This window comes from Chenopodium album, chromosome 5 (assembly GCF_948465745.1).
Source record: "Chenopodium album chromosome 5, dcCheAlbu1.1, whole genome shotgun sequence".
NCBI lineage: Eukaryota > Viridiplantae > Streptophyta > Magnoliopsida > Caryophyllales > Amaranthaceae > Chenopodium > Chenopodium album.
In genome coordinates this window covers 11009161-11019678 of record NC_137838.1, presented here as the reverse complement: position 1 = coordinate 11019678, position 10518 = coordinate 11009161, and the positions used below count along the sequence as shown (strand labels likewise).

At 30.3% G+C, this 10518-nt stretch overlaps 1 protein-coding gene across 1 annotated transcript; it reads right to left on the bottom strand.

The window, feature by feature from the left end:
* Positions 1-3092: 3092 nt before the first annotated feature.
* On the bottom strand, positions 3093-6301 carry LOC145630427 (uncharacterized). The gene is made up of 2 exons (XM_081682684.1): positions 6135-6301; positions 3093-3741 (listed from the first exon to the last, which is right to left on the bottom strand). The coding sequence occupies exons 1-2, from the start codon at positions 6161-6163 to the stop codon at positions 3186-3188; spliced, it is 585 nt and encodes a 194-aa protein (XP_081538810.1). The 5' UTR covers positions 6164-6301; the 3' UTR covers positions 3093-3185.
* Between the last annotated feature and the right edge of the window lie 4217 nt (positions 6302-10518).

Below are 10518 nucleotides of genomic sequence, written 5' to 3'. Positions count from 1 at the left end.
GATATGACTCGTACGTACCTGATAATAAACCAATTTGTTTCAACTTGCAAGTTGTAACCTATGACTAGCTTAACATCAAAATTGTTTACAACCTAAAATTGTTTGAACATGGAAACCTAAAGAATTAGTTGACTAGTTAAGCAATCTCAGATGCAATTACTTTGATTTTTCTTAGTGTATTTTTCCGCTTAATTAAGGCCTTATTCAACAATTGGTTTTTTGGTTATTAGCTAGTTGGATTAGCAAGTTTGATCAGTTGTTTGTATAAATTGTATTGGTGTCTGTTAGACAAATTATTTGTTTAAAGATAATGTTTTTGGTAAAATTGGTTGTTAGTTGTTTTTAGCAACATAACTTTTGTATCAAAAAGTGAAAACTAGTCTAATCAACCTTTATTTTCTTTTAAACTTATGAGTCAGTTTTTTAACTGGTTTTAAAAAGCTATTTACCAAACAATACTTTCGGAAGTCTAATCAAATAAAAAGCCAAAATTTAAACTAATAGTCAATGAAAAGTGATCATTTACTAAATAATGCCTAAACCTACCTCGGTAGACGATTTAACAACAAAATGTATTTTACGTCAACATTTACAAAAAGGGGGAGGAGTTTAATTTGGAGTCAACTTATTAATGAACTTACAACATCTATGCTTGTAATATTTTGTCCTCTATGATATTGACAACCCCTAAGATAGAAAGGGGACCTTGCAAGCTTAAGCACTTGGCTCGACACAATTAGCTAGTTAGATTGTCCGTAATGCTATAGCTAGTGACCTAATTTCTCAAGATTTTTGTTTGCAGTAGTCTCTAAAATGCCATGTAAAATTGTAAAGCAACAATCCTTGAATTATGGGACTAATAGATCTCTTGATTTTTCTTGGAAAATTTGGAATAAATAAGTGTTAGTATGGTGTTATTTTGATGTTTGCAACGGTTTTTGTAAGTGAAAATGGGCATCAAAAAGAGGGGGTTTGGGCCTTGGGGTGATGAGTTCTTTCTCTTTCTCATTTCATAGCAACTTTAGCTCCCATGGGTTAAAAAATAAGGATTGTCATCGCGAGATTTAAAGGATTGTCACATACTATTCGGGTTAAAATAAAAAACAATTACTTTATGTTAGGTAATATATAAATGTGAGTTAAGATTATTTATCTTACCATGAAGACAAAGGAAAAATGATTAACATATAAGATTGGTGGGTGATTCTATTTCCACCTATCACGAATTTGTTCTATTAGAATTATAGATCATCATTAAGTTTATATGTGGTCAGACTTTCCTCTAATATTTAAAAAAAAAAAAAAAAATAACATTTTACACGAGGTTTCAACATCTTATTATTATTGCGTTAGATAGGGGTGCTCATGAGACGAGACAACTAGCAAGCTACTCAAACTTGACTCGGTCAAAACTCAACTCGCATCATATTCACCCCTAACGTCAAGTTGAGCTTATGGCCTGTTTTTTTGCTCTGAAGCATGCTTCCCGTCATGGTGTTTCTCGTATCTTGCTTCTTACTGATTGCTCAGTGATTTCTCGGTTACTTTTAGGGCATGGGATTGCGGATATAACTGTGGCTTGGATTATTAAGGATATTCGTGCATTGTTGGAGTCGTTCACAGTTTGTCACATGTACGTGTAAGGTGCCTAGGGCTTCTGTTTCTCAGGCTCATGATCTAGCAGGAGCGGCTCGGCGTAGGGAGTTACTGTCTTTTGTTTTTTAGTTTTGTTTTGCTGTTATTTGTTCTCCTTGTCACAAAAAAAAAAAAAAAAAAAAAAAGTCAAATGTTATTACATAAATATCTTTGATATTATCTTTTAACTTTCTATTTCATTTTCCTCCTTTAAGTTTTCTAGTAACTCTATCAATTATATCCCAAATACGATCTAGTTGTGTAATGTCATTATCGCATCTACTAGTACTATAACATTAAATGTGATTACATTTCATTGACAACGACTATGAAGGAGCTAGCATGTCACATTGTTATCGGTACGTGTCAATGGGTTTCCATTTTTTTTTACTTGGAAACAAAATTCCATACTTGTCATTACTCGACCCCGTTGAATGGCAGCTTGATAAGATCATGCTTAGCTTAGCTTAGCTTATCTTTGAGACTTTGATTCAATTCTGATTACATATTTAAACAATCCCATGATTTTAGTTTTTAGTTTTTTACATTGATTTTTCATGTTGCGACTTCTAAGTTGGGCTTATGTAGCTCTTTAGGCCCAATGGGTTTGTTTTAAAGTTTATTTTTCAGTCTTTTCTTTGCTTTTGTAAGGCTTTTTTATAGCCAGCCCATGTCAAGTTTGGACTTTGGACCAATCAGTTTGGTATGGCTACTTCTTTACTCTCCGGTTTCATTTGTGATTTAGTAATTAGATACTACCTCCGTTAACTTTTAGTTGCAACTTTGAGATATTATTTGTGAGATATAAAATATTTCAAAGTTACAACTAAAAGTTAACAGAGTTAGTAAATAAATTAACCAAAAATATATTTATGAACAGTCTTGTATTGTTAGGTACGTACCAATGTATATATTTGAAAATATAAATTTATTATTATTTTCTCCAATTAATAATTGAAGATAATAATGTATGAAATTGTGCATTTGCAAAGATCTCATGTCAAATTGTCATCTAAGACAAAACACATCAAGGCGGATCTTTGTTAAGACGGGCAAGGGTCAAACCCCCTAAGTATTTTTGAATAGTATTTTTTAATATTTGCATATATTTCCTCTGTTACGTATTAGTTGCAACTTTGAAATTTTTTATGTCTCACAAATAATACCCCAAAGTTACAACTAATATGTAACGGAAGAAGTAAAAAAAATGTGGCATGGTGGTTAGAGGATCAAAACCTGGCTCCCCAACCTTTTGGCCCAAGATCAGCCACCGCACAGTTTGTGGTCTGGATCTTCTATTGCAACATATAACACCTAAGTTGCATGCTTATAATACCTTTGGAATAGAGAGAACTTACGCAAATCTGTTGATCATGGCGTTGTAATTCAAAATGTACAAAATTAGAGAAAGCATGGAAATGGATATAACCAAAAAAATTATGGAAGAACACAATATATAATACAATAACCACCACTAATTAACCCATCATATGTAAAAAAAAAAAGCCAAAAAAAAACTATCTTTTTTTTTCCCCTTTTTGTTTAGTTGATTAATCAAAGAACTCTTGATCATTTTCAGCAAGTACCATCCTACTTAAAGGACTAGGCCCAAGTTTTCTCCTCCTTAAAGAAGCTCTTCTTCTAATAATCTCCATCTCATTTCTCCTCCTAACTTGCATCATTGCTTCCTCTTCAACCACAAACCTTCTCATTAAAACATCGTCGGTCAATGATTTCCCTCTAAACACTCTCCTTCCCTCGGTGCTATGCCTTGCACTTGGAATCCTCCATTCTTGTGCATTATTCGTCGAAGGTGGTGGAGTAAAGGGCTTTGATCGCGGGTAAGTGTAGCTTCTCCTAGGAGGAACATCGGTGTTGAAGACCTCATTGTAGGAAGAAATAGGAGCACATAAGCATACTCTTGTGAAAGAAGTGGCAACTTTAAGAGAAGTAGATTTTATAAGCTTTTGTTTGCTAGGGTTTGTTGTTGGTTGGATTTCTGTGGTTTTAATGGTTTTCCATAATGCTGAATTTGCCGTTGTTGGTGATTTTACAATTACTTTCCATAAGGTTGTCATCTCTAAGGCTTTTCGATACCAAGGCTTCCTGAAAGTAAAAAGTGAAAATAAAGTGAATTCCGAAGTAATCATGCATAATCCGATTAACCACATACCAATGTTACCCTCAATCTCAAAACTAACTTAAATACACACGATGACACGAGCAATATCCCACAAAAATGCATTTATTTGTACGATAGTCTTATATCTACAAGACTATAATAGATGGGATCATTTTAAACAAACCAAACATAGACATGTACAAGTATGATGATATAATTTGGAGCGACAAAAAGTTGATAAAATTTAGGCATGACATACATTAAATATGGTACTTGCGTGTGCATTCATTCCAATTTATCAGATGTCTTCATATTTATGTTTAAGTATCATTTTGATGTAAATTATACAGATGTTGGCAGCCATTTCAAATTTGAACACAGTTTCAATTCTCCGGCTTTATGCAAAATGCAAAACATCTATTATGTCAAACAGCTTGTCTTTGTCTTAGAAAAAAGATGGCGAATGTCAATGAGAAATTCAAACAAAAGATATACTTCATCCGTCTTCACGTACAGGATAATGATATATGTAATCGGTAAAGTATTAAGTATGCCATTTAAAACATTTCCTACGTAATACTTTTTGTTTCTTATACGCAACCATGAGATCGTATATATCATTTTCTTTATCATAATTAGCAACATACAAAGTATATAAGACACTTTATGTCAATCAAACATTATACAAATTAAATATCATTACTCTTAAGTTAAGACTTTAAATTGTCCAAGCTTCATGTGACACCACCTTGGTAGCTTGCAATAATTGGCTGGAAATTGATGTAAAGTTTTACTGTTACACATTAAATTCCATTTTATTGTTTATCGTTGACAAAATCTATTGCTCAATACTTCATAAAACACCTATAGTTTCACATCCCAAAGTTGATAAAAATTATTTGACAAATTTTGTATAAATTTGCAACAAAGTACAGGCATTGTACGCTTGAACCATTGTTCATTCTAATACTTCATTGAACTTTTTTTTTTTTTTTTTAAAGGTAAGAAAAAAAAGGAAAGAATTAGGATCCCCTCCTCACGAGGAGCGATCCTAAAGCATCTGAGGTGAGAATGGGGTACAATTGAACTTAAGGTGACATTCTTTCCATTAGTATGTACTATACGATATGTTATAGGCCTATAGTTAGAGTTAATACATATACATCACACGCTAAAGGTCACTGATAGATAATATACGCAAAATAAATAAAAAAATTGCTATTTACCTAGCCCTATTAAACATGTCTTATCATTTGATTCATTTCCATGTTTTAAAAAATATGTATCAATACAAGTAGGACCAAGGAGCAACAGACAAATTTGAAAAAAATTTGCTTTATGACTTAGCAAAGACATGTTTACAAGCTGTTAATTATTGTTCTACAGCCATTTAATTTATTTGGAATCAACCATCATATAACACTAAGGATATAACATAATTTTACAGAACCTACGCAATAGCCAAAGTTTTTATTTATTTTAACCGTGAAATGAATGGAGTATAATGATAATGTAATTTAATTCAATTTCGAAAAATAATAAAATAGTACTATAATTTAATTTGGAGTACCATTTAATTTCATTATTTGAAAAGTTATTGAGACACCATAAAAAATATGATGAAATAACACTTGTCTAGAGATATTTTTGGTTTGGGATTAGAGATGAAAGTAAAATAAAAGCTCTGAAGTAACTGAACTTATAAGTGACGCAATCTGCAGAAGCTTAAGACAGGTATTTCTCATGTTCTCATGTTCAGTTCTATGATGACCCTTATGACATATTGACAGAGTTAATAAGGTAAATATCATGGTTGTGCGTGTAATTTAAGCCAATAAATGACATATAATTACACTTACAACCATCATATTGACAATGCGACAATTAATTTTGAATTATGAAAGACAATGTTCTAATATACTTGTAATAATAATTAATTACTCGAGTAAATATCAATTTTGTAAAAAGGGTTCAAATAATGGAAAAAAAATGGTTGGAGAAACTTGCAAGCACCAAAATGCCAAACAAACAAGTGATCGAATTCTACAAATTACTCCTTTTGTCTTGAATTATCAAATTAATACTGTAATTTGAACTAGCAATGTGACGACACTCATAAACTGTCACGTTAATAGTGTAATTTAAACTAGTGGTGTAACCACCCACAACAAGAAAGTGAATTCTACAAATTAGATTACTCCTTATATCCAACTATCACGTTAATAGCGTAATTTGAATTAGTGGTGTGACATTCCACGACAAACCTTCAAACAGAGTTAGTAATGATATAAACCCGATCAATCAACAAAGAATCATGGAAAAGATGAAGAATTAAACATAAAACAAAATGTATGGAAATTGAAATAAGAATACAAACCTTGTTCTCGAGGTCTTGGGATCTTGCATGAACAAAGCACCCAGAAGAAGAAAGAAGCAGAATTTGATGACAGAGCAAGTTCATTTGTTAGAAACACAGAAAAAGACACACTAAACTATACAACAAAGAAAGAGAGGGAGAAATAATAGAGAAATTTAACACTTTAACTTCAAATATTTATTTGAAGTCATTGAAGATGGGTTGGCAACTTGGAAATCTCACTCTTCCTTTATTTATTTACTTTCTTTTCTTTTTTCTTTTTTTTTTTATTAAAATTTTAATTGAAATCAATTACTTTAATAAAATAAAAAAATGACAGGCTTCAATTTTATTCAGAGAGATTCAAATTGGCCCAAAAAGGACGAAAAAGTAAAGCTCTTAACCACCTTTATCTTTTCTTTTTTCTTTTTTTTTTTTTTTTTTTTTTTTGCTTACTTTAAAAAATTAAAAGAAAAAAAAATTAAAAATGTATTAGCAATAATACAGTGTTGAGGGCGTGGAAAGTGTACACACCCTAGCTTAGTAATCATGTTTAGCCTCTCTTTGTCTATTTATGATTATGGGCATGTATTTTTGCTTCTTGTCATGGGACCAATTTTTTTCTTATTCTTTGGTTCTCATGTGATTATGATCATATGGCATCAAAGATAATTAATTCCCCAAATATTTCCCTAAACACACATTCTTGTAGATAAGTAGTTCATGCATTTTGTACCATCAACTTAGATCGATGACAAAATATGATACGACTACCATGGACGTGATAGCACTGTATCATTTTTTTTAACTTATTTTTCATTAACGCGATGTATGTACGGCTTATCAGCTTATGTGTAGCTTAGTAGATAGTGTTGAACTTATTTGAACTAACTTAACTGATCTTATCTGAACTTATCTGAATTTATTTTAGTTGTAAATTAAACTTTGGTAGGTCTGATTAACCCTTATCACAACTTATCTAAACTTATTTTTCCTGAACTTATCTGAACTTATTAACCCTGAAATAAGTGGAAATAAGGTGAATTTAGCAGGGCCTTACTCGGGGTATTTTTTTTAACTTATATATTAACCGAAAAAATTAAGCGAACAAAATAATAACATCCACTAAAGATTTTATAAACTTTATTTCAAGATCAACTTGAAGTATCAATAATATATACTAATAAGAATGATCGAATTAGTAATGAAATATATCAATTTATACTATTTTTTTTTATAAAAAAAATAAAAAAGTTATCAACCATTATGAATGTTTACAAACTAATTGTATCCAAAAAATTATTAATTTTATTGATAAAAATCTTAAATATAATATGTAAAGTAATCTAATAGAAGAACACAACAATGATTGAACATAAACACACGCACAAAGGTGGGCGCACAATTCATACTAGAGATTTATACAGTAATAAATAAGTAAATTTCAAGGAATTGAAAAATAAGGATGCAATGGAAGGTAACATAATGATTAATTTTGTTGGGTGGTATATTATTATTTCCACGAGTTTCATTTTTTATTTTATTCTATTTTTTTTTTTTTTTTTTTTAAAAAAAAAAAAAAAAAAAAAAAAAGGGAAGATGTATTGATGTGCATACAAAAGGCACTATCATTAACGATATGCTAGATCGATCAAGGAGATCCGATCCACACAGTGACACAGTAGTTGAGTAGTACTAGCATGCATTAAGTATTAGTGTATTCCAAATAAATTATGTAGATGTAAACCAAATTTTATGAAATTGAGATCTATGTTATGAACTTTTATTTTATTTATTGGTTACACCTTAGGTAGTCTAGCATAATATATCATGATTGTCTTGATTGAGAGAGATTTACAATAGCATGTTACATAAATAGTGACACGAATCGCTAAATGTGTAGGGAATGAATGAGTGATACCATATAGAGGGTAGTTTTGTGTGTAGTTGGTTACATCATATGACCGCTACCGCTTGTAAAAGAACAAAGTAACCCCAATAACATTGACCGAGTAATCCTGTAATACTGGCTGAGTAATCTCTATAACATGCACTAACGAAAAAAACTCCTGTAACATTGACCGAATAACCCCTACCATCTTAGCCATTTATTAATTGTTTTTTTATCCAACAAAATTATAGTTAACTTAGATAAGTTAATTTGCGTCTTATTATACTATTTGTTTTCATTATGCAATGATTGAGTTTGACAACAAAAAAATGTTTATAGCAAGACTTAAACTCAAAACCAACAAGTCTTACCATCTAAATAGTTGAATTTGATTAACAAATTAAACAAGTGCAAACTAGCAACCCAGGGCATCGTCTGGGCCACACACTAGTTCTAAATTATTCAAGTAATTCAATTCATATTCATGAATTCAAACTAGGAAGCCACCGGCATAATGGTTCCTCTTCAAGTATTCGACCCAAGCTTCTACGCCGTCTCCTACAACAGTGCTGCAACCAACAAGTGTTATGAGTTGATATCAAGGCATGGGATAGGTAAAGTCAGTAATTTGACTGGTTCTACTGCCATCGTGTGTGGAATTCTTCCAACAATCGGGGCTCCAACAAGTGCAAAAGCCGCAATTTACCAACTTTTATTGCTTTGTTTCTGTTTGTTTGTACGAGCTAGTTTTAAGTGTATGTGTTGTCTTTTATTTCCTTTTACTTAGGCTAGGTTGTAATCTTGCCTTTAAATTAATAGATTTATTTGTCAAAATAAAATATAAAAAATTAGAAAGCCAATATTGTTGGAAGCACATTGGCAAATCAAAGGGCAAATTGAGGTCAATTGTCTATATTCTCATATTGTGGAATTTTGGAAGTTGGATAGAATTTTGCGTCCATAGGATTCCAAATCACAAAAAATCTATTAGCTAGAACTCACCATTTTGTTGTAAAAATTGTTATAAACCCATATTTGTTTACCCGAATTCTTATGAGATTACCTTGATGGATCAATATAAAAATGAGATGATTCTGATATATAAATAGAATTATTCTTTCGTGCATCAAAACAAAATTAGAGTGGTTCCTCAAATGAGCAAATGGATGGGGTTATATATATTTTAAATTTTCTTAATGATATTACTTACTTCGTATATGATAATTTTTTTAACGAACAAAATGCGTTACTTATTTACTCTATGAATAAATAAAGTAATTCTTATGTATAAATAAAGAAAAAAAAAAAATCAATGTGGTCATACCAAGTAACTAGACATACACACAAGCTAAGACTTATTGTTAGTACATAGTACCTCCATTTTTTTTGTTGACACGTTTTAATTTTAGCATGCATTATTCACATATTATTTCTCTTAGACCGTGTTACGTGATTTATATGTAATGAAAAATATATTCATGTGGGATCTTGTTAGATTTATCGCAATATATATTTTTAAAATATTTGCTTATTGGTAGAACTTACACAGTACATCGGCAAATTAAACGTGACTAAAGAAACATGTCAACTAATAAGAAACGGAAGAAGTACATATATTAAGGTTTTGATATCTATTCAATATATCCTTGTCTGCCTATTAAGTTGGCCAGGACACCATAAATTCTTAAATTATTTCTATAAAAAAATTTTAAAAAAAAAGTTAATTTGACGAAAACTAGGGGAGTTCAAAACCAATCCGGAATTAACAGAGTGTAGAGAACCACGCCGGACTCTAAATGAAGAAACCAAAATTTCCAGTCTTCGGTCCTATCCGGTTCAAAATCCCTTTAAAAATTGGTCTTCGACCAAACCAGTTTATTTTGGTTTAACTTAATGAATAAAGAGCATATATAATTCATTATGAAAGTAATATTTTTATACTATATGTTACATATCGAGTAATAAGTTATTTTATGCTATACGTTCAAATCAAGCATTTAAAAATCATTTAATTCTGACTTAACCCAAATTTTGGACTAGTTTATCAGTATGGTCTAATTTTGTTCTTAGCCGATCTTAAACTAGTGAATAACCCTAATTAAAACAACATTAAATAAGAATTATTTCATCACTTGAAATTTGTTAATTATATATTTATATTGAATAAACTCAATTATTAAATATTTTAATTAACTATAAAATCAACCATAAAACTAACCAAACATACATTTAGATCACTGGAATAATTCCTATCTTTAACTTAGTTTTGTAAGAGAGAAAGCTAATTATTACAACATTTATTGAACTATAAATCTTATGAGAAGGAAAAGGTATATTATATATATATATATATATATATATATATATATATATATATATATATATATAATGTTTCCTATTTTATAAAAAACAATAACATTACTATAATTTCAACTTGACGTGATAACATATATACTCATTTTATATATTAAGATTATAAATTGTATTGAGTTACATATTTTTTGTCACCTAGGA

What these genes read in the sequence shown, in the direction of transcription:
- LOC145630427 (XM_081682684.1), bottom strand. Translation starts at nt 6,163, where the DNA reads ATGCAAGATCCCAAGACCTCGAGAACAAG. An exon ending in CCCAAGACCTCGAGAACAAG is followed by an intron (nt 3,742 to 6,134) that starts GTTTGTATTCTT and finishes TTTTACTTTCAG; the next exon opens with GAAGCCTTGGTATCGAAAAG.